Source organism: Tinamus guttatus, unplaced genomic scaffold (genome assembly GCF_059628265.1).
Source record: "Tinamus guttatus ecotype Peru unplaced genomic scaffold, ASM5962826v1 Tinamus_guttatus_pri_ptg000150l, whole genome shotgun sequence".
NCBI lineage: Eukaryota > Metazoa > Chordata > Aves > Tinamiformes > Tinamidae > Tinamus > Tinamus guttatus.
In genome coordinates, this window is record NW_028288684.1 from 7,958,635 (window position 1) to 7,983,268 (window position 24,634).

Consider the following 24,634-nt stretch of genomic DNA (forward strand, 5'->3'; position numbering starts at 1 on the left):
CTCAAATGGTTCGAGCAAAGATTCTGTGGGCTTTGTGTTTCCTCTTCGCCAGAGAAGGAGTAATAAAAATCATGTCTTAAAAAAGAAATGCACCTTTATTATATTTTAACAATGCATACACCACTTAGGCACTCTAGCAGGCACAGACTGACTTTTTTTTTGCATCACTGGTTGAAGACTACGGTATCTATGTATAAGATTTTTATAAAATTTATAAAGCAATCCTTGCAATCTCTAGAACTGATTATAATTATAATGCAGTGGAGCAAATAGTTTCTCAGTTGACTTGACTCCATCTTGTTTTCAAGCTCATCATGCAGTTGCATGCGAATCAGTACCATCTCATGGGACACTTTTTGTGCTTTATGTGACACAAAAGAGGAAGCTGATCAAAAACTGCCCATTGGAGAAGAAGATCCCTGGGTTGTTCATTCTTGCTTTGCAGGTGTCGAGATGGAGGGGCTGGATGCTCTTCGTAATGCCAGCAAAAGTTAGGAATAAAAGCATTGTAGTAGTAGCTGAGGCTGAAAAAAAAGGCCCGAGTCTGTGTTTGTGGGACGTTGTTCTCAAATCTGGTCATGTAGGTGCTGTGTATGTTGCTCCTTGAATGCCCCAAGTGAGAAAATAGGTCATGGCCCATCTTGTTACAGCGTTTTTGAAAGCTCAGTGGGGAGAGAAGCACTTTCCTGAGCCGTGTGAAGCTGATAACTGAAATGGAGGCCTGTTATTGCCAGAGACTCTCCTCGTGCTTCCAGGGAGGCATGAGACAGGGCTCAGAAACAGAGTGGAGTTGTGTTTTGCCACGTGAATATTCAGTGTGGCCCCATCCTGCTGTCTGAACGCCCGGGTCTGGAGTTGTCCCGCAGCAGTAGTGTCAGGTCTCCCTAGTGCAGTTAGTTTTTAGGGGAGCATGGGTTGGAGCAGGCCAGCTCTGCTGAACTGGAAGTCCTTCTGATTCCTCGTTTCCTGTGTGATACCTCCCTGGTGCTGTGAAGCTGGGCCCTTCTGTATGTGCCTTCCCCGTGCCTTATTTCCCCAGTCTTTCTGAAAGGAGGGCCTTGCACCTTTCGTCTGCAAAAGAAAAAAATGATCTTTTACAGAGACAAAAATGTTCATGTGTACTTTTTGTTTTGTTGTTCTGTTTTTCTCTTTCCTTTGCGGTACAGGGCCAAGCATGTCTACCACAAAACTTTGCTGGAGGAGGTTCAGGAACTGGAGACCAAGACCAGAGAGCTGGGCAAAGCCATGCTCCGTGATAGCAACGGAAAGAGGTGGGACAATCCTATACTACTGTTTTAAACAGACCCTTCTCGTCCTCTCCCCTCCCTATTTCTCCCTCATCGCTCCGGGGTGAGTCCAGGCAGGCAGCTCTCCAGTATTAGTCATTCACTCTTGCTGTTCCTTTTCACATCTTCACCCAAATCAACCCTGCCGGTTTCATTTCTCTGTCATTATTGCTGTGAGGCTCTATTAGAAATTGCAGCTTAATCTCCTGCTGGGTAACATGTTTGCCTGGCCATGGGGCCAGACTGTTTTAGAGAAGAGGGTGTATTTTCCTTGCCCTTGGGGAAAAAATAGCAATCTGACAACCATGTCAAGGGAGGAAACTGTGACTCAGGATATGAAGAGAGTTAAACTGTTGTTAAAAGCAGAACTGGTTAATCCATTGGACCCAACAACTTTGTTTGGTTAGTTTCACCTCACGAGTATTTGTTTTCATGCTTTTTGCTCTTTTCTGCTGCAATTTATAGGCCCCTTCATTAAGGGGTCTCAGTTTCTCGTCATACCTCTTCCTGGTATCTGCACCATATGGATTTGAACATATTGCTATGGTTGAATCCTTCATTATGAGGAGAGTGTGTGTCCTGTGGCAACTTTTGTCTCCTGTGAAAGAAGCTAAAGAAAATCCTAGGGAGGGTTTTGCATCTAAGAGTTTTGCCACCCCAGAATGCGGTTCTGCATCAGCTGGTCTAAAAAGCTTCCCAAGTTCAGAAAAGGTTCAGGACTAATTCTTCTGTTCCTGAAACAATATGGCACCAACATGACTCGCTAGGAGACTGCATGATCATTAAACTGGATTTTAGCAAACCTTATAAACTAGCAAACTGAGTGGAATGGGGCTTTGTAAAGATTTTGTTCTTGCGGGGCAGAGTCGTCCTTGAGCCTTTGATGTCTATTCTGAAGTAAACTAATTGCCATATTGTAGCTGCTGCTAAGGCATGTTGGAAAGTACTTTTTTTCAGCTGAACTCGTGAGTTAATAAGCACTGTTTTTAGGGAAAATTTTCAGGGAGTGAGCTTACCAAGCCTATAGTAAATTGTAATTAAAAAAAAAAAAAAAGTCTTGTGTCGACTGTAATGTGTTTGTAAGACTTGTAAGACATCCTTAGTGACCAGAGTCTGCCTCTCAGAGGCCAAGGCAAAGTAAACAGTGTTACTGATTGAAATCACTTCAAAACACTTGGCTTATTCTGTTTTCATTTTATGAGTCATCTTCTGCCATTATGTTTGAATCTTATAAAATAAAATTTATAAGCAGTGCTCCTAGAATCTGCACTTAGAATTGTGCAGAATGAAAAAGCAAGCTTTGTAGCACAGTTTAACAAAGCCTGTGCTCTGTGCCACAGCTAAAAATCAGCAAATGGAAGTGCCTAAAATCAGGCATTTAATTAAAAATGGGCATTGCTTTCGAGGGTCTGAATAGCCACCTTGAAGTCGGTCCAAAGCGAAGTGGCAGCAGCCAGGCCAGCCCCCCAGGCAAGGACACATGAAGGTGCAACTCTGAGATGTGAACTGGTGGTTAGTAGAGAGATTAGATGCCCCCAAAGTAGCATCCAACGCACCTGAGAACAGGCTGCTCCTGGACACAGAGATCCGTCCGTGTAAGCCCTGGGGCTGTATCTGTGCACAGGATGTAGAGTTGCATTTGTGTTGGTTCGTAGAACTTGGTCTTTCTGCCCATATTAGCTCCCTGTCGTTGACAGCCTGAGAAGGAAGTCTGTGCTTTTGCACGCTGAAGCCCTGGGCTGCAGGAGAAGCAGTGATCGTAACAGAGAGCCAGCATTTCCTGTGCTTGTGTGTGTGTGCACATGCATGTGTGAGAGCTGGAGGGGTTTCCTCTCTGTTTACACGCTGTCCTGACATCGGGTAAATGTAATGGCCAATGTGTTGTGACTCATTCACATGCTACGTGTTTTCATAGCCTTTTCTTTTATTGCATCCTCACTGCAAACTCTTTCATGTGCATTCCTGCTCTCCGTGTAGCTTCACTTCGTTCTCGCAGCGCTTGCCTGGAGATGATGTCAGGGCTCCCGGCCGGCCCAGCCTCCCTCCGCCCGCTCTCCCCGCGTTTGTTTGTTCTCCCTCCTAATTGCTCCCAGATTTTCTGGGTGGTCCATCTGCGAACTAGATAATGGTGCCTCTGCCTGCGAGGAGCCGCTGTGCCGTGCTGGTGGGGTGGCCTCCGCGGTGCTCCGCGCCGCGTCCCGCCGCCTTTTATCTCCTGCGTGTCTCCTGGCTCCTTCACACCTGCTGGAAACCCCGCGCTCATCCGGAGGGGAGGCCGGCGCTGGGAAAGAGGCAGCCTGGGGATTTGGTGCCGTCACAGCCTCTCTGCTTCCCGGTTGTTTTTTTCCCACACTTCCTCCAAGCATCTGGAAGTGCCGGGCAGCATGGGCCTGCCCCGCTGCTTGCAGGGTGACGCTGCATTCACCGCAGCCTCCTCATTTCCCATGGAAAGCAGAGAACTCCATGAAAACTGCCCAGCTCCATCCGTCCCCTCTGGGGCACAGTGCGAGCCCGTGGCTGGGAGTGTCCCTGCAAACACATCCCTTGGTGTTGGTGTGCTCAGGCAGCTGTCTGTCATAAGGGCCCGCTTTCCTGCCTCAAGTGGAGGCTGCTATTCTTGTTCAGTGCTTTTTTTTTTTTCACAAACAACAAAAAAAATCACACCCAATTACAGATAAGAGAAGGATTTAGGGAGCTAATTGCTTTTATCATTGCTTAGGCCTTAGAAGGAAAAATGAGGTGCAAGATCTGGATGTTAAGGATTATTCTGCTAAACAAAAAGCAATTCGCAAGACTTAGAGTGCCTCTAGCCTTGCACAACAGGGTGCCCTCAGGCTGCTGCCGGTCAGCCGGTTTCCCTGAAATGTGGGCAGGATGACACCTGGGTCCTCTCTGCAGTGTCACGAGGAGCATGAGGAGAGCTGTGTATTCCCCTGGATACCCAAATGTGCACATCCTGCCTTCGAACATCTTCTCCTTAGCACCTGGTCTTGCTAGAGATATTTTGGTGGTTAGTTAAGAAGGAGAAGTCTTTACTAGTGCTACCTGTGTCCTATTTAACCTCTTTGACCAGTTTCTAAAACAGGAAAGAAAAAAAGAAAAAAAAAATGCCAGTTTTTGCTCTTGAGAACGTTAAGAGAGCAAACAGCAAGGAGGCAGGTAGCGAGTCAGGCGCTGCCTGGTCTGTGCAGGGAAGAAAGGCAGTGAAATCCACCCTGAGTGCTATAGCTGGCTCCCAGAAATCTCTGCAGGTAGCCCTAGAGTGATGCTTGAAGGTATTAGTAATCTGAGTGTCTTGTTTTGAGCCTTAGGGAGTCGTATTCTTGTATTTTTATGTCATCTCGACACCTAAAAACTTGCTTTTATTTTTCCTGGAAGCTGAAATCAGAAAATGAGGTGGTTCCAGGAGCGGGGAATTTAAGCAGGGGAGACGAGGCTGCGGAGCACTGGCAACAGCAGCAACAGCTTGAGCACCAAGTGCAGCGAGGGGTGAGCACGGGCTCCTGGCGCGCCGGGGTCGTAGCCACCGACCCGTGCGATGGGCCCGGGCCCCTGCCCGCTGTGGGCTCTAGCCCAGCTCCCTGGCACTGTCACCTAACGAAGGGTAGGATTTGGCACTAAATTACATGAATTTGCAGAGGTGAGAGGGGCAGCTTGTGCGCCAAAGCAAACATGGACATGTGGAGGCACCTGCCCGGCAGAGGTAATCATGTTAACATGCAAGATTTACACAAAGAAAACAAACTGCTTTTCTACAGATCTGCATTCAAATGTGGCATTGAGTTTCAATGCTCGAGAGATTTTTGTGACTCTAAGTTTTAACTAAATCTTGGCTCCTGAAAGGACAAGTCTTGAAGTCTTCATTTGGTTTCACTCCAGCTAACCTGTCATGAGAGCCAGCAGGGGTTCACTTGGAGCAAAGCCTCATCAGGGACCAAAGCAAACTTTTTTTTTTACTTTTTTACGGTTTACTTTGGAAACCCATGTCCCTTTATTGCTAAAATGCCCAACTGAGGGGCAGCCAGCGAAGCCGTGCAGCGCGCTCTGCCCCGACAATAGATTTCCTGCTGCAGAGGGCTTTTCTGTGGCAGGATTGCCAGAGAGCTCCCTCGGAGAGCAGCTCTTTGCTTGGATTTGGGCTTTGTTTTCTAAAGGCTGGGCAGACGGTTCAGTGCTGCGGAGCAGTGGAGCTTTCACTGCTCGCTTCTTTACAAGCAGCTGCAGGGCCTGTCCGGGCTGCTGCTGAAAAGGCCCCGCATGCGGGGAGCAGCGGGAAGAATTTCTTCAAATCATTCAGAAATTTAGGAGGCTATGTCTCTATTACAAAAAAAAAAAAAAAAAGGCAGCAAAGTGAAATGACTGAAATGACTGCAGAACTACTTTTTGCCTCACTAGCGAGGGAGCAGTGCACTCTGCTTTTGCACGAGGGTTTTTCAGCTCCCCTTTTTAGAGCTTTGGGGCGCGTTGGCAGCAGGCAGCCACCTCCTTTTCTCTCTAGCTCGTGCAGACATGTGCTGTTTTGCAGCGTGCCCAGAACAGCAGTTCCCCAGCCCCTCTGGTGCCTGCGCTGCGTGCTCGAGGGTCGCTTGCAGTTAAGTGCTTTTGCCCACCTCCAGCTCGCCCCGCGGCCCGAGCAGGGCGCGCGTGACTGGGTTTCCCCCGCAGAGCAGGGTGTCTCATTTACCTCCGTCTCGGGTCTCTGGGGTGGGTAGCGCAGGCGCCTGGCCCCTCCGCGGGGGCCGGGTGGCAGTGACGTGGGTGCTCCTGTCCCCTACGAGGTCCCACAAGAGGAGAAGGGGGGACCTGACTCAGGCTGCGGCTGAGCCCCGTGCCCGAGCACTGCAGCCCCTTCCACCTCCCATGGGCCGGGGCAGACATGGGGAAAGAGGCTTCATTTTTCTCTTAACAAACGCATTGAATGGATGGGGGACCTGATCTCCTCGGGGCTGAGGAAGAGGCCAGCTTTTTTCATTAGCATCAAGAGGGAACCAGGTTTGGGCTCATTAAGTTTCAAAGCACTTTGTCTCTTTATTGATGCATTTCAAATTACATCCCCTTGAATAGCAGACCCTGCCAGCGAAGGCCCCTTCACATCAGCAGGTTCAATGAATCCTATTTGAAACTAGCTCAGTTTTGCATTTCCAACTGCTTAAACTGCCCTGACGGTGTGGAGCCAAAGTGGAGTTTCAGGGCTGTGTTGACTTTAATGGTGTTTCCTTGCATCTGTGATCTGAATCTGGCCCTTCCATTGCAGCTGAGCATAAAAACAAAGTTGAGGAGAGGAGAGGTGTATTTTGGTTTTGAGGTTTCAAGGTCTTTTTATCAATTTTTCCAGATGTTCTTCACACCCTTTCTGGGAAGGAAAGGCGAGATTTCTCCACCGGCGTACACAACAAAGTGACTGGCATATTTACGGTTTTTCCTTGCAGCTTTTCTAGTAAAAAGATATTAGACTCCTTTTACTGGCAAAAGGTGCATAAAATGATATCAGTGCTTTTTCTGTTAAATTCTTTGATTCCATATGGTGAGCGTTCACCTATGGTAGGTGGAAAATGCTTCATTTTGTTTTATTTCACACATGTCCCCTTCTGCCTCCCTCCCGCCCCTTGTCAGTAAAGACTCGCCAAGTTATTTCCTTGCTTTAACAGGCACCGCTAATTTCCGGTGTTTCCAGCGCCTCCGTGCGAGCCGATAAAACGGCAGAGGGGAAAACGTGGCAGGGAGGGAGCAGGGCAGAGCCCGGACGACGCAGATGAAGGTTGTCACACTCTGACTGGCCCCATGGACGCCCGGCTGGACGCGCAGGCCCCTTCCCCGGCATCACTGGTGGTTTCACAGCCTGGTGGTGCCCATCGCACCCAGAGACCCAGGGCACAAGTAGGGTTAAAACCTGGTGACCCCCAGGAGGATGCGGAGCTCCCGTGTGCTGTGCGTAGAGAACAAGCGTGGAAAACTTCCACCTCTAAGACAACTATCCCATAAGGAATATGAGCGAGTAAGGAAAGAATGTTGTAACCGCAGCCACGTTGCCACTTATCTGTAGAGGATGTGACCAAGCACCCACTAGAGTAAGTGCAAAGTGAGGCACTTAAGGGAGAGAAGTAAACAGCGCTGATACCAAGGTGAGGGGAGCTGAAATGTGGCAAGGCGACCTCATCCTCTCCTGCTTTGCAGAGGTTCAAGTTGAGACAATTCCATGTGTTTTGGAAAAGCCTGGGGCAAAACTGGGCAGCTTCAGCCTTGTAGGAAGTTAGTTGGCTTTAGGATTTGAGACAGCTGAGAGGATGTCCCTGCTCCCCTAGGTGAAACAGCCCACTACAGGGCTTACAAAGGGACACTCAAATGGAGAGAAGCTCCTGTAGTGTTTTCTTAGGCTCTTTGCTTTCAGGGGAGGCAAGTGATGTCTGGTGGTGTTTTTGTTTTCTTTGATGATATTTTAAAATAATAGGTGCAAGGTGATACCCTTTTCTGTGCAAGGAAATAGTCTTAGGAAGAAGTCTAGGATGACACCCAGAAAAGAGAAAGCCTAGAATGGATTGTCCGAGTGACACTTTCAGGAGCCAGAGGAGAGATCTGTTTGGCTTTCTTGCCTTAAGACATCATTAGTGAGATGAGAAACAAAGCTTCCATGTTGCAAAAGCTTTGTCCTGCTTTTGGCCATGCAGTTTTGAGGACCAACTTGAAGAGGATTTTGTGGGTTTGGAGCAGAGAATGTGCTCCCTGCTCTGTGCGCACGACACGGTGGTTGTGCACGGGGCTGGCTGACGGCCAGGCAGTGCCTTGGCCTCTGTTCAGTGTTGCTCAGTGCCTCGGGCACACATGTGGCGGGAAAGGGAAGCTGGTACTTGGTGAACCAGTTGGTCAGAGTCTCAAGCTCTAACAGCAGGAAATCTCCATAGCAATGGGCAGTGTGTCTCTCGAACCCATGGACATCTGTAGATCCCCATGCCCACTGGCAGGGACACTGCTGGCTTGAGTGTTTTCCCAGCCTGTCTCCTTCCAAGCCATGGTCCTGTGGTCCCAGCTTTGCCCATCTCCTGAGGTCAGCTGTGAGTGGATTCACATGGTGAATGAGCTTATGGATCTGGGGTGCCTTGGTGACCATCACGAGGCTCTCGGATCCATCCGCTTCCCTCGCACTCACCCATGAACCGTCATAGCAGCATGGCAGGAACTGCTGGAAACATCTGCCACCATGAAGAACGTTGGTGTTGCTGGCGCGGGTGTTGTGTGGCACTCATGACCCGTGCACAGCAGCACAGCGGCTTCGCGGAGCTGCAGCGAGCAGAGCTGGGTCCCGCGCGCCGTGGCCGGGAGCTCGCCGCTACGGGGCTGCCCTAAGTCTGTGTGCACACTCAGGCTCGTTTGATGTTTAACAGACAAACATTTGGCAAGAGCTTGTCAAATATTACTTGAAATGAGGAAAAGTTTCTTAAATAGTTGCTTTCTGTTTTTCCTCTATAGCAGTGACACCCATGGAAGCAGCTGAAGGAGGGCTGCTCCAGTGATGATGCCTGGTGATGCTATCCCATGACAGGGCATAGTGCCTCCAGGTCTCCTCAAAAATTACCTGTTACTGTGCCCATAGGACGGATTTGGTGCTCCTTTGAGCATGATTCCCTTGGTGCAGTCTGTGCTTGGTAACTTCTTGCACCGCAGCGCGTGCAGGCGGCACGGGCCCTGCTCCCAGCTTCACTTGCCTCCATCTGTGCATGGTGGCCATTCACTCTGGACTTTGTTGATGGCTGGCTGAGTATCTACAGGAAAATCCAGGAGGGGCTTGAATTTGGGTGTCCCTTTATTTTTTGGCTGAATTCCAAGTGACTAAGGAGCTAAGTCAGCTTAGGTGCTGACTCCACAAAGAAAATGCTGATTTTTGTTTCACAGTTTAGATGCTCCAGACACTTCCTTGTGAAAGGCTTTCCTTTGATTACATTGCAGCTTCATTATCAGTAATGTCTGTTTGCCTTTTAAATTAAAAAGACCTCCTACCCTGATTGACCTCATAGTAAAACATTCCTGCAACCCGATGCTAGATAACTAAAAATAACATCTCCCCTTTATGGACAAAACCTGAGAAATCAGCAGACGCCTGTAGCTGCTGCTTGAGGGCTCTGTGGCAGGGTGCTCTGTTACTGCGATGCCTCCAAAGTCAGAAGGACGAGGGGTATTTGCTACTTGGCCTGTAAGAGTGAACCTAGCACACGGACCAGCCTCCCCTCCAAAGCCCGGGGTGCTTCAGCACATGTTGTTTTGCTGAACCCTCCCATCAGTGCGTTGTGCACCTGAGATTATTTGGGGCTTGTTGAATTTTGAGCTCCTGGTCTGCAAGAATGTTACGTTTTTTCTGTTCTCCTCATGCCCTGTCTACCACAGTTGTCATCTCTTTGCCCACTGCATCTCCCCGTGGATTCAGATAATGCGGTTGAGTGTGAACTAGAAGAGAACAAGTCAAAGCAAGGGTTGTGTCGAGGCAGATGGAAGGGCGAAGCACGTGAGGGAGATGGACAGATCTCCCCTGGGCCGTAGAAAAGTGTGATGAGAGAGACCAATCGCGTGAAAACTGAGTAAATCCTCAATGAATCCTTGGAAATATTTGATATGTTCTCGCAGCCAGGGAGGCACCTGCGAGTCCTCTCTGCCGGATAGCACTTACATAAAATTTATCATGCCAGAACCTCTGATTAACCTTTAGAGGAAACTTAATGGAGATTGAAAACCTAGAGATGGAAATTAAAATCAACAACCTGCCTGTAAAGTGTTTGGTTGTTATGGCTGATCTAAGCTGGTAAAGCCTGTATCTGCCTCAGACCTTTTCTCTTTGTCTTAATATTTTACGTTAGAGCAACTTTCCTGGGCAGAAGTGTGTCATCAGAGAAACAGTGAGCTGCTGTGCAAGTTACTGCTTGGAAAGTATGGAAGAAAACCACTGCTGGGTTTTAATTCTAAATTAAAGGAGAAGAAAGGAGTATCCTCCCTCAACATGTAATCTGCAGCCAAAGATTCCTCTTTTTTTTAACGTCTGTTGAGCCACAGCAGATGTTTTGGGACAAGAACTTCTTTTCTTCTCACTTCCTTGGCTTTTTCCTGCTCTTTTCCCTGCAGACATCAGCAAGGCCTGCAGACAAGAAAGCAGACGAATGCAACCAGACAGGGCATGCCAGACAACAAGGTGACAGTGGAAAGGAAGGTGCTAAATAAGGGTTTATCTGCTGCTCCGTTTGGAAGTGTGCAGGGATTGCAAGGGGGCAGGGAGCACAGGGAGAAGGACACCTATGGAGTTAAAAGTCAGAATTTCAGCCTGACCTTTAGAGTTTTCTGTTTTAAGCTGCTGTACCACAGTTTAGCTGTTGCTAATGTTGCAGCAGGGGCATGGAGGTGAGGAAATGGTGACACTGCACCTGCAGGCAGCGGGGCAAAGGAATTCATAGTTATCCGCAAGACAGGAAAAGAGCTGTACGTTGTCCCGGCGTGAGCAGGGGTTGGGCTAGAGGATCTCTAGAGGTCCCAGAGGATCTCTAGAGGTCCTTTGCAGCCTCAGCCCTTCTGCAGTTCTGTTTCGGCGTCCTCTGGGCTTCCCCATGGATGCGTCTGACGCGGAGCAGGCGCTCCGGTGCCGCTGGCTCGCTGGACGTCCCGGGTGGCTGCAGGACACGCGCCGCTGGCTTCCACTCGTGGGGTTTGCCTAGCTGCAGTTACCGTTAGCGTAACTCCTCACTCAAGAAAGCGGGAAGGCAGGAAACAAAACTGGATCATTTCCGGCATGCATCCAGTTGAGGTTTCCGTAAGCCACAAGGGCAGCAGGCAAGATGCAGCGGCAGCCGCGTGTCTCTGCCCGGCCCGTGTGCCTGGGCGTCCTGCGTCCCGCTAACCAATCCTAACCACGCACGAACTCGCCTCCCAACAGCTCCTTCCTCTGCTCAAAGGGGGACCCGCAGATTTTTTTTTTTTTTTAACTGATCCATGCATGCATTTTCTCAGGGAAGACCCTGTATTAAGAAGGACACCTGCATCCACTTTAACCTCCCCTCTTTTGTGAGCTCTGCTTTTGCCACCAGCCAATTAGCGGGCTCAGGGGGACACTCTGGGTCAAGCCATACCAAGTACTGCAAATCCTCATTAACGCTAATTAGTGCTCAGTAGGTTAATTGGTGGTGAAGCTCATCTTTTTTTAATTACTTGAGCAAAGGAGCCAGCGGGATCTTGTGGTCAGCTTTGAATTATTCTGTTTGTTTTGATGCTCCTCATTTGAATGTGTAAAGCCAGATGTTTGTTGCCTGGATTTAAGGACTGTTTGCTTTTGTGAGGGGTGAGAAGGGAATACAAAAAAAAAAAAAAAAAAAACTAGGGTCTGTGTTAATACCTTAGAGCAATTCAGTTACAAAATGGAAGGCTTGTTTTATTCATGGAATAAAAAATATCATTAGGAAATACTACATTGCCTTTAGTTTATGCTTTGCTTTGTCATCCACTTAATAAATGAGTGTCATGTTGTTAGTGCAGATCTCCAGACAGGCTGGAACCGTCTTGACCCTCTCGGGAAGCCCTTACAGAGGTATTCCTTACACACACTTCTCTTTTTTATTGACAGCACCTTCGCTGGGTGTTAGAGGACTTGGATAATTACTTTTTAAAATCTCTTTTTCATAGTAACTCCTGCTTTTTTGCGCCCCCACTCCTCAATATTCTCTTTGAGCTGTTTATTTTGTTTGACTCAAATTATTTTGTCTGTCCTTTATCCTTCATGTAATCACAGACAGAAGATGAGTTTCCCTTACCCCTTCTGAAGTCACTACCCAACCAACTGCAGCATATTTCACTGTCACTTTCTGGGTCACTGACTCCTGTGAGGGTATCTGGTTTTGTCATTTCCTCACTTTGACATCGTCCTTTAGGTCCTGAGCGTAAGCACAAACACATCGAGTGTTCAGAGTCTGTGTCCAGTCTCTTGATTTTTATTATTACTATTTTTAATCCTTTTGCCCTGGTGCATTTTAACATGCCCACCTGTAGACCCTGCTTTGGGATGACTCCGAGACACTGGCCCAGGGTGACTGGAAACCCGAATTACCGGTAACAACTGTGACTAATGCTCAGGCTTGATTTATGCACGGCATCTCTGGGGGCAAGGCCTGGCCCTGTTTGCAGCAGTCTGAGGTTGCTGTTAGTTTTGCACCGTAGTGTGAGGGAGATGGCTCTAGTTTGTTCTGTTATCTGTTGGAAGCAGCAGAAAACCCCTCCTGCAAGCAGGGAATCTGTTGATAACAGTGCGAATACCAAGGTCCTGTTAAGAAATCCGCTTAACTTGACCTTTCTTTCCTTCCAGGTTTTGTATTGGGAGATTGTTTTCTGATAAAAATCCTATCCATTTCAGAAGAGCCGTGTTGCATTTACCTCTCTATGTTAAGGGTTTGTTTTACGCTACTCAACTGGCCTTGTTTAATCGTTACTTATACTTAAACCAGAAATGCTTTAATTCCGCCAAGAGCTTTTCTTTCTTTGCACAGATGAGAGCCAATATAATTTCCCAAATGAGAAACTCAGAAGTGACTTCAGTTATGAAATTGTTATTTATAATTAGCAATATCAAAGACAGCATCGCTTTGGCTTCCTCAGAGCAGCACCGTGTCACTCCTGTTCACTCCTTGGTAGCCCGCTTTCCTCCTCGCTTCCCACATAAAGCTGAGAGAGCTAACCACAGACGGCCTGGAGCAGATACCAGCTTGCATTCTAACCATTGCTCTGTGGTAGACAGGCAGTTAAAGAATTTGTTCCTCATGCCTTTCGCTGCCTTGGTTAATAGCATTCTCGATAGCAGAATTATGTGGAAAATGTTGCATATTTATCCCTTAGAACTATCTTTTCTGATCAGTATAAGGGTTTTTTTTTTAATAGTCTATTCATACTGCCCTTTGATTCTTCTCCTGTTGAGATAGTCTTGACCCAACCTACCTGTTCTCCTTCACATGTAGAAGATGGACAAACGTCCATAAGCCCCCAACCCTTTGCCTTTTCTTTCCTATCATAACAATAGTTTGCTTTTGGAATATTTTTCTCTTTTGTCTTCTTTCAGCCTCAGGATAATAGCTGTTTCAGACAATGTTTGGCTGCTCTTACCAGTCTTGCAGGTTCTCAGGAGTCCTCTGCCATGAGCCCGAGGTTGCACAATGCCCCATCAGTGGGTTGTGCACGTGCCAGGACAGACAGATCCTAGAGCCTGCCAGCTCTGTCAGCCTGTTCCAACCTGGAGACGTCTCGTGTCTCGCGCTGTGCATGCCGCTGTGCGTGCCATCCCCTGCTCCTCCCCAGTGTGTTCTTCCCATTCCCCCTGCTCCTTTGCGCTGTTGGAGCAGGGAGTTTCCTTGTGTGTGCACTTGGTTATCTTACAAGCAGCCAGATTGTCTTACCGGTTAGATCTTCCAGGCTTCCGTCTTCCATGCTGAAACCGTATTTTCAGTGGAAGCTTTTAGTTTTTTTTTCTTTTTTTTTTCTTTTTTTTTAATGCATGTGGATCTAATGATTCAAGAGCTCTTAGAGATTCTCTGATGCCCCAAGTTTGCACCTGTAATTTTATTTCCAAATCTGTCGTCAACTTGTGCTTTATGTTACTGAAATACCACTGATCTCAGACAGGAAGAAGAACCTGGCATATCAGCTACAGGTGTGATTCTGCTGTGCCAAGGAAAAGAGAGGAAACAAACAAAGTTTCTGGAAATGCCAACACTTACAAGCATTTTAGTGAAGGGCGACCAAGCTGTACAGTTTCCTCGTTCAGGTGGCCAGACTGGAGGCCATAGGAGGATTCCTGCCTTTCTTTCCTGGGCATCTCATTAGGCACTGCACAGAGCACTCTGAGTCTGGGTATTGACCTAATGGAATATTAAGTGAAATGTAAACCCGTAGAGATGCTTTACATACTGTAGGCATCTCAGAGCTCTCTGTAGTTACTTTCTTGTTGGAAGTTAGCAAAAGGCTTCTGTGAAAGGGAGTTGCCAGTTTGAGGCTGTTGTAAGCGTGCTGACAGCAGCAGCTGTGCTTACTGGGATTTCCATTTCATAAATCAAATGTATGTGAAGTTGCAATCTAACCTAAGAAGGATATCAGTGTTCATGTTCCAGATACATACCCACATTTGCAGCATAACCAATGGAATTACTGCTTGTTGAACCTCAACAACAAAAAAGATGTGAAAGAGCAAGCAGTCTGCAGAGATGGAAGCATCCACTGTAAATGTGATGCAAATAAGATGAAGAAATGGGAAAGAGCCATCCGATATTCATGGGATATCCGTCCTGGGATGGATTCGTGGTCTCCATCACAGTATTAGTAACAAATGTGAGGCCAAGAAAAAAGGAGAGAGGGAGAGAAAAACACTCAATCCCATAGTGACTTTCAGTTATAGGATGTAATATTTATTTCATTGTATTCTGATTTGGACATCTTTGTTAGACTTATATGTTTATAAGTTAAGTGCTCTGAAACCTGGGTCTTAGAAATCATTTGCCTATTCTGGGCATAAAGTTCTCGAGGTGAGTGGTGTGGTGGTGTTTTTTTGCCCCTCACCCCTCATAAGTATTGGGGTAGGCAGTAGTTATAATGATTTATCTAGGCATGAGGAGTCTAGCCAGCTTGCCTCTTTCAGCTGAGTATTATATTTTTCACCTTACATTTGTATTTTCACTTTCTGTAAATATAATAATAGTTTTTCAGGCCTTTGAAATGAAGTAAACAAAGCAAAATACGTTTCAACTGAAAACTGGGTGGAATGTGGTTTTGTTTTGATTTTTCTTCCAGTATAGGTAGAAATGAGAGTGTTTTGCAGAAGACAAAATTAGTGCTGGGTGCCACTTTTGGGTGTTTCAGGTCACTTTGCAGGTGCGATATAACCTTTTACCATGTGTTAAATAACAGTGAATTGCTGCTTCTCTCTGAGCCAGCTTGGGGCTGTCACGATTTGTGTGCCTAGTAGCAAAAACAGAAATCTCTTTTTTTTTAAGCTCTCTGTCACTTGAGATTGGTACAAATTTGGTACAAATCATATCAAAGGCTTGTAGACATCACCATCATGATAATGCTGATATCAGGGATAGATCAACTAAACAGGTACTTAAACAAAATGGCCTTAAAAAGGGATTTTCATCATTATAGGTTGCTCTTAATAGTATGTAGTTTGAAGAGAGATGATAAATTTTTAAGCTGCAGCCATTGTAAATGACCGTAGCATTAAATACCAACATAGCTGAAGCTGCCAAGTACTTTAAATATAGTTGACTTTTATCTTGAAATTATCTGCCTACTCACTAATATATATATATTTTTTTCTCCCTCAGCGTGAACGAACGTGATCATTTGTTAAAAAGGCTTGGCAGGAAAACTCCTCCAAGCCTTTTTCGAGCTCATTCCGTCCAGCAAAGTGTATCACGTAAGTAATGGATCGTGTATGCATGTGTGTTTCACAGCAGTCAGTCCCAGATGAATGAGGCAAAGGATGATTATTTTTTAATTAAATTGTAGGTAGAGATAATCTAGTGCAGGGGGTGAGCTGCCAACCAACAGACATACATTTGGAAGTGGAATTAGTATGTTTGGCCCTAGGCAAGTGGAGCTCAAATGTTCATAATTCCCTAGGATCCAATCAACAGGCCCAAATGCCAAAATCCCAATACACAAATTCTCTGAATGTAAAATCCTGATAGTCTCGAGAATACTGTAAAAATCAAAAACTCTGCAGGATAAAATAAATGTTGTGATAGAGCTTTGCTTAAAAGAAATTGCTCCTCTTTGAAAAGTCTTGCTAGCTGCAGTTTTGAGAACGCAGCAGCATTTTGGGGATGCTATTTGTGTTTTACACATTTCTGATGGAGCAAGCCATGGTGTGCAGAATTCTATTCCCTGAGGTCCCTGCTCCTTGTCCTGTGCCTGGAGAAGAGCTGCCACCTCACACCTTGCAACAGTGCTGTTTAGAACAAGCTGCCTCTCTGCTGGTGTTGAGGTCACCCATTTATTCGCCTCCATGGAGGAGCGTGTGACAGGCCTGTGTCTGCTGCACCTGAGTGTTGTCAGGGCTGATACAGCGTTAAAAATAATGTAAAGGCTCTGCAGGCCAGATGCTCCGAAGGAACGGGATATGGCGGGGGGCAGGGAGTCCAGTCGCCCAGTCAGGTGATGAAGTGCAGTCCTTCTGGGGAAGAGGTTGGTCAAAATATACTCATCTTTCTTAAGAAAATAGCCCCCCACGTGCTGTGCTGCTGCTCACGGGGCAAGGGCCAGGCACCTGACATTTGGGGAGGGTATCTCTGCTGCAGTGAGAAATGACATCTTTGTCTGTCTAAGGACCCGGGGAGCTGACTGGAGAAGAACCTCACTTGCCACCTGCATCCTTTCCTTGTGCAGGCTCTTGTGGTCCAGGCCACGGAGGTGGGGATGGGACGTGAGCCCCACGTGTCAGGGGCCAACGGGTGCTGCCTGCAGCTCTCCTCTGGGCCCACAAACACACCCCCACGGACACACCAGGGGAGGTGATAGGCAGGGCAAATCCATAACGTACATGAATGTGTTGCTGCCAAGGAGATCTGCTGTGGAGACTTCTCACAGTGCAGAAAGGAGATGTCCTGCTGCTGTTGACTGGTCAGACTTGGTCTGTGCTGTGAGTTTTGTAGAACACATCATCATGTTGTTAATAGGTGTGTGGTTATTAGGAAAGAAAATTGAGATATCAAACAAACCCCAATTTGGATAACAAGCCCCCTGTAAATGCAAATGATTAAGTGTGAAATGAGTGAGCCTAGTCGGGACAGGTCACAATCAGTCGTCTGTTCTTCCCATGAATGTAAATTTTCATTGTGAAGCTGCTAGGACTGAAACGGCTTTTTTATGACATATTCATGATTCTTTAAAACTTCTATCATCTCTTGTCAAATGTTATTTTCAAAAGCTGCATAGCTGCTATATGTACAAGGCCATGTGAAATCCTGGGAACATATGTGCTGTTTTCACAACCCTAAATTGTACAACTGTTTACTAAATGCTGGAAATCTTCAAAGCAAAGAGTTGATGAATAGGGCAGTAGCCTTGACATGCTGGGCCAGTATCTTAAATCACACTACGTACACTCTGTTTGAAGTCTTGAACTATTCATGTGTTTTCACCAGGCTCCAAGTTCCCAGCCTGTGAAGGTCACTTCCCCCCAGAATTGCTCGGGTGACTTGGGCTCCGAATCTGCCAGTTGCACATAAAGCAGGAGAAGGGTTTGTTTAGCTGACAAGGCCTTCGGCAGTTCAATTGCTCTGACCATGGCAAGAAAGGAAAATGTGCTTCAGCTTCCCTGCACAGGTTGATGAGTAAAAAAAGCACGGAAAGGCAGCTTAGTCACAGAATCTCAGAAGGGTTGAGGTTGGAAGGCACCTCTACAGATCATCTAGTCCAACCCGCTGCTCCAGCAGGGACACCTAGAGCACGTGGCACAGGGTGGCATCCAGGTGGGTTTGAAGATCTCCAGAGAAGGAGACTCCACAGCCCCTCTGGGCAACCTGTTCCAGGGCTCTGTCACTTCACAGGAAAGAAGTTCTTCCTCACATGGAGATGGAACTTCCTGTGTTTCAACTTGTACCTATAACTCCTTGTCCTGGCACTGGCCACCACCGAGAAGAGGCTGGCCCCATCCTCCCTACATTCTCCCCTCACGTATTTTTACATATTGATCAGATCCCCTCTCAGTCTTTTCTCTAAGCTAAACAGGCAAGTCTGTGCCATCCTTTACTGCAGGATAGAGGCTGGGTCTGCTTGATGCCTTAGCTGTCTCTCAGTTAACCACCTCCTATCCAGAAGCACGAGCACAGCATTTGCTTAAGGCAGATGCAGGGCTGGCGTGTGCACAGATGCCCTGGCAGATCTAACCGCAGCCAGAGCTGTGCCAGCCACACGCGGACACCAGCCGTGTGGGCTGCTCCGAGTTGTTCTCGCTGGCAGGAAGCTGGCTTGTGCCCATCAGGAAGGGACCTCTTAAGTACACTCTTCAGCATGGTAGCCCTTTGTGGTTGTTGTTCTTGCCCTGGCTTTGTTTCTGTGTTCATACATCATGGAGAATTGCCAGAAACATAAAGAAAATTTATCTATGAACTACTAGCGAAGTTCATGCTATTTCTTCCCCTCAGTATAGCAGCTGGGAAGATTTATTTAAAAAATAGAAGAAAAAAAACTCTTGTGTGGTGAAGTCCCAGTTAGAAGGGACGTGTGCTGCTGTCTCAGTGCAATCTTGTAGGCAGTAACAGTGGCATTCTCCTTCAGGACTTGATGCCTCTGCTGTTGGAGGTGTCTGTGTGAAGTCATGGATTCCCCATTCCCATCTGCTTTCTAAAGGCCCTTAGGAGGAAGCGGGAAATGCCACCAGGTTCCTCTCTCAGGGGTTTGCATCTCTCTGGATGTCCTGGGGCCACTGGTCCAGGGAAGGAGCATCCTTAGTCTGGCTCCAAAATGCTCTGAGGTTCAAAGGATTTGCTGGCCTTGAGGTGTTTCTCAAGCAAGCTCTCCAGGGCTCTGTGCATTCTAGCATCTCTACTTGCCTCGAGCCCATAAAGGTACCACTGTCACAGCAGCTCAGTGCCAGGGCGTAGGAGCCCTCTCCTGACCTGGTAGCATTTGCCTCTGAGAAGCCGTGTGTAGAGAAGAGCTGTTCTTGTCCTCCTCCTCTCCTGCACGACTGAGCCCAGAGCAGGGAGATGAGGGCAGCGATGTCCCCTCCCTTGCTTAGGTACCCTCTGTCCTGGCTCTCCCCGCAGAGAGTCCCTGGGGAGTCCTCCAGTGCCTTCCCTCTTGCAGTCCAGAATGTCACTGTCACTGGCTGGTTGTGACTGGTCCCACCATGGTCCTAACCATAGAGCTGAGCTCCCAAAGCTGGAGAGCTGCCCCTGCACGAGGATTGCGGTGCCCAGCCCAGATTTCCTACGCGAGCAGAGAAAATCCCTCTTCCTTTGACAGAGTATGGAGTAAATCCGAACAAGGAGGGTTTGCTTTGCACCTTATTAATCAATGGAGAAAAAGCACCTGTCATCCGAGGTTCGTTTCACAGCATGAGGGCTGGCGAATAATAAATAATAATAATGTGTTCATGCTGAGGGCTGTAATCCCACCATTTATTCTCCTCTAGCAGGCACCTTCTTCCTCTCGCTTTTCTCTTGGCACATTTTGATTTCAAAAACAACAGCATAGCTATTTGAGATGTTTCTAAACTCGATTTCCTCTCATACTGGATGCACTTGAATTAATATATATTTGGTATTTTTAAAAGGCAGCTAGCTATTTGTTGATGGTCAAGATGAGTTGCAATCATTCTTTTTTTCTTTTTAAAGGTAAATAATTTAGAATTGATGCTGTCGCATCTGGCTCCATGTTTTCTACATGCAAGTATCAGTAGTTTAATTTCCAGAAAGACAGTTATGGAACCATTTTTCAGGAATTTCTCTTGGGTTCTTTAGAAAACCCAGAGGCACAGTTTATCAGCAGAGAAATGAATGATTTCTGTAAGTAATAGTCAAAATGCCCAAGACACAAGACAAAGCAGCTCTCACTTTCCCAGGACAAGCTGAAGAGAGGGGTCCCTGAGAAGTCATGCTGAGTTAGCGTTCACTCTTTGATTGGTAAATATGAACTATGACATTTCAGCAACTCTCCTTTCAAAGCTATGCAGAACCAACTTTTGGCCTGAGAGAGAATTTGGCTGGCCAAACTATATTCTAACACTGTTTTTTATTTTTTCAGGGCTATTTTGATATCTAAGGAGTAGTACTTCCTAAAAAAAAAAAAAAAAAAGGTGTTAAAAAAACAAAGTTCCTCCAAATCCTCCCAAAATGCCACTCTTGTGCATCTGAATCTTGGCATTTTTTTTTTCCAAAGACAAACAACAGCATGGTAAAATGCATGTTATGCTTGGGCCTGTGCTGAAGTATGATAACACTGCACGTGTGAAATAGTAAAACGTTCGTCAGAGAGGCTTAGATCAAGAGGGGAAACAGTTCTGCAGCTAAGAGGCTTCTGGGAGAACTGGCCTCCCTCGTGCTGCTTCGCCTTAAACACCCCGGGGCTGCAGCCTCTCAGGTGAGGATGTGAGGGGCAGGAGGCTCCAGAACAGGTCTCCGAGTGCCCGGAGCTGCACAGTCCTGCCCAGAGCGGGAGTCCTGGAGCAGTGAGAGCCCTTGGGCCTGGGTCCGCATCTCTTGGGCTGCTGGGATCAAACCATGTCTCCTGCACGCGCAGGGCATAGGTATTCAGAGGATAACCCAGGATCGGGTTGAGCAGGATAGTCATTGCAGTGAACAGAGAGAAGTTCTGTTAACTTAGAAACCTAAGGGGAGTCTAGATGCTGATCTGCTAATAGAATATCAAAGCTAAAAAAAAAAAAAAAAGACCAAAAACCCAAGGTGCTTTTAAAATTCAATAGGTTGCGATAATATCTGCTGCCGGTGAAACCTTAGAGTTGAAGAGAATGCGAATCTCCCCCTAGCAGGCGAGCCCCGCTGTCAGAAATGCCCCCGTCCCCCTTCTTGAGGAGGCGGCACGGCCGCGCTGCGGTGCAGAGGCTCGTCCTGCGGGTCGTCCCGGCGAGCCCGGCGCGGCCGCGCACAAAGAGCACCTTGTTCCCCTGCCCGCGCGGCTCTGGGCTCCCAGCCCCAGCCGGGAAGGCTCGGGCTCTTCCCTGACTTCCCTGCTCGCTGGCAGATGGAAACTTGCACTGCTTTGGGATGGGACGAGCGGGAAGGCAGCGCAGTGCCGCGCAGCGAGGCTCAGTCAGCGGCATGAACAGCTTGACGCTCCATTAAAAAAAGACCTGCTTGATGTGGAATCACCTTCCCGTAGTGAGATCAACACGAAAAGTTAAACAAACATCCAAAGGTTGAGCTTTGACTGAAGGGAGGGAACACGCAAGCACTGGGGCCGTGGGCTTTCCCATGGTGTGTGCCAAGCATCCTGGTGGCTGCTCTGTCAGGATGGATGGAGGACGTGGGGATCTAGGATTGGTCCTCCTAAGGCAGCAAAAATTTGCAGCCCACCAGGTTTTCTGCTGGTGTGCGAGTCGAACACAGAACTCTTTGATTGCGCCTTGCCCTGGCCCTGAGGAGGCCCTGGGCTGACGAGCTGTTTATGGGCCTGTGCTGACACGGGAAATACGCAGTAATGGAAAGAGGGCTGAGGCCGGCGGACGCTGCGCACGGTGAGCGCTGCTCCTGCGGGAGCTGGCGCTGCCCCGCGGACACTGCTGGCTGAGGGAGTGCAGCAACGCGGCCTCGGTGCAGGCCAGGCCGCGGGCACGGCCTGCTGTCCCCTGGGGCCTGCGGCCTTTCACCAAACTGACTTTGCACTGAGATTTTTGCCCTCTCCTTCCCCACCAAAAAACAGCAGTATACTGGCCCGTAGAGTGGAACAAACCCTTTGAGGGTATTTGTTTAAGTGTGAGTCCACTCTTTTTTAACTTAACACCTGTTTTTGTAAGTCATTTTTCCTTTGCAGTTATCCGGTATACATATACTTTCTCCAAAAGAGAATTTGAATTTTGTGAATATATTTTGTGAAACTTCAGCTAGAGGCAGCAAAAAACAACGTGCATGTCTGTAGCTGCACATATATTAGCATGGAATGGTCAAGGGGAGTAAAAAAGGATGCTGGGATTAGTCATGTAATTAATCAATTGAGAGTTCCTGTGATGCTGCAATCACCCCGCGAGGGAAAAGTGCCTGGAGTTAGCTCTGGGTGATGACTCTGTAACTCTCTTCCATCTACTGGCAGAGGTTACCTCCATGGTTCAGTGGAGATCTCATGGACCAGGGTTTGTAGGGACCTCACCCCTTCGCCCCTAGTTTGAGAGAGTGATGTGCTCTTTTGTTACAAAGTCCCTTCTGGGCCTTGCTGCAGCCCTGTCTCACCCTGGTGTGTGATCTGGGGGGGAAAGGGCTTTGAGATGGTTGAGGGGGCCACCTGAAGGGCAAGTGCAAGGTCCCCTTCAGCACAGACCTGGCAGAGGATTTCCAAAGTCACAGGATGTGCCTGATCTCCTGCTCACAGCACTGCAGGGAGGGAGAAGGCCACTCTCCCAGGTGGGAGTCATGGTGTCATCCTTGGTGTCATCCTTGGGCTCCTCCAGGCAGAGATCACATCTGCTAACTCTTGGCTTGCTTGCTTAGTGCAAAGCCTTATCTGGTTCGGTATGTGCTATGACTTTCCTATTTCTCTATATTTTATGACAATCCTAATCTCCCTGTCTTCCTCTTTTTCCCTTGCAATTGCCCATTTTCAGTGAAAATCACTGTTCCCTTGTGTCACAGAACTTGCTCTCCTTTGCTTTAGTTTTCCATTCAGCAGTTTTTGCAGGGTCATGTCTGGTTTAAATATTGTTCGGTGTTTCACCATGTTGGCCCTTTAGCTGTTGAGATTGCTTTACCGGTAATTTGTTTTCCAGATGACGTCAGACACGTCACTTGCTTCGTCCATATAACTTAGATGAGTATGTCTGATTTTCTTTAATTTTAAAAATTTCAAGGAAAGTCAGAGGACTGTGTTAACAAAATAGAGATTTTCCTCCAGAGTGTGTTGATGTTTGTTCTATTCGAGGCATGAGAGAGTGGCTAAGGGAATCAAGTTTCTCAGTGTGATTTGCCAAATGCCACCTGGAAATTTGTACCCCAAAAAAAAAAAAAAGTCCTGAGTGGTGGTACAAGGAAGATGTGACTCACATGGCAGTTGTGGTCTAGACATTTTCATGTTCCTCCAGGGAAACTGCAGATCTCATCAAGCAGCCTGCAGAGGAGACGAGCAAAAATGCAGGTGTCTACCTATCTCTTAAGTTTTTAAAGGTCCCTTGTTTTGTCCCCGTGGCAGCTAACATGGTGTCCAAGTCCAGCTCTAGTTTTTTGGCCAGGGAAGGGTTGGCCTGCGCACTAACCTGGTGTGACGCGGCAGCAGATTTGGCAGCACCCCCCGTCCTTTCGAGCCACGTGCACTAAACTCTGGAGACGCATCTGAGCCACGAGGACAGTGCGGTCTCGGTTGTGTAGCTTCAGCAGTGCCATTTCTAAGTGGTTCTGAAGGGAACTGTTTCTAAAAATGGGCTGCACCCTTGAGCTGAACCCTAGTGATTTGTTCTTCCTTCCTTTGCTCTTTCAGATGGGTATGCATTCTCTCAAGAAGAACACGGTGTTGTTTCCCAGTCGGAAGTTGTTCGATCCTATGACACGACCAAACGGAGAGCAGAAGTGCAATAACACACGATTCTTTCCTTGATTGGTGGTGGGAATAATGGGATTTGGATCAATGCGTCCACTGTTAACGCATCCGTGACTAAGGTTGGCAGCAGCAGCCAACACACCGGAGAACTCGTTTCTGTGGCCTTAGCCAACAAGTTTCCACATGGTCCCTGCAAACCTTGAGTACATATTGGGGGCGGGCGGGGGGGATCATTGTTTGAATTCAGTTGCAAAGCTCTGCCTAAACTTTGGTTCATGTTGTTATGAAGCATTTGACTGTGCTATGTGAGGTGTGAAATTAAAAACAATCTTTTACCACTGTTTAAAAGATTGGCATTAGGTTGTTCTGGGAGAAAAGTAGAAAATTTATGTTCCATGAGAAATCAGCCTTTGCTTAATTGGAACAGGGGTGCTGAGATTTCCTGTTTTGCTACACACAGACCAAGTGCACATGGCTGCATGCAAACTTTACTCTCTCCAATATTGACTGTTTATGAGACATTTTTAACAATTTGGCGCAAAACTCTTGATTGCAATGAAAATGCAATCTGCAGCAAAGAATGCTTATTTGCCTTCTCCTGATAGAATAACATGGTAGCAATGAAATACATAGAATATTTCTTGTCCTGTTATAGAATTTATTATGACTCTATCATCTCAACTATCTAAAAACCAGTTAATAGCTTACTCTCAAAGCGAGGTTGTGGAGCTCGGGCTGCTCGGTAGGGCAGCTGTGTGCATTGCATGGCATTCTGCACAGAAGAGTTTTGCAGTAGGTGCTGCTGTTCTGGGAACTCAGCAGGTTGCATTTGAATGTGCACTTCAAATTTGGCCTGGGATTTCTCTCTCTCGTCCCATTCTCCTTTTAGCAGTATAACAAAATATCAACAACTTAAGAGGCCGGTGGTGATCCTGCTGTTAAGAGATCTCCGCAGTTGGGCTGGTGTATAGAAACTGGTTGAGTCTTTTGGAGCTGGTCAAGCAGGAATGTTTCTTCAGTATTGCTCCCCTCCTCCTCCAATGCACACATTTTCCTTTCCAGACACCTGAAAAGCTCGTGCCTTTATTTCCTCTGCTGTTAGAGCTAAAGTGAGTGCATGAGCCACAAGGTTAGTT

At 47.3% G+C, this 24,634-nt stretch overlaps 1 protein-coding gene across 1 annotated transcript in view; it reads left to right on the top strand.

Annotated features, from left to right (window-relative positions):
• Positions 1-23,984, top strand: part of ATP8A2 (ATPase phospholipid transporting 8A2) — a 302,037-nt gene extending 278,053 nt beyond the window's left edge. Inside the window, exons 35-37 of the mRNA XM_088522215.1 lie at positions 1,167-1,271; positions 15,617-15,708; positions 23,439-23,984. Coding sequence (XP_088378341.1) covers positions 1,167-1,271; positions 15,617-15,708; positions 23,439-23,536 — 295 coding nt within the window. The 3' untranslated portion in view covers positions 23,537-23,984. The remainder of the gene's footprint in view (positions 1-1,166; positions 1,272-15,616; positions 15,709-23,438) is intronic.
• The last annotated feature ends 650 nt before the right edge of the window (positions 23,985-24,634 follow it).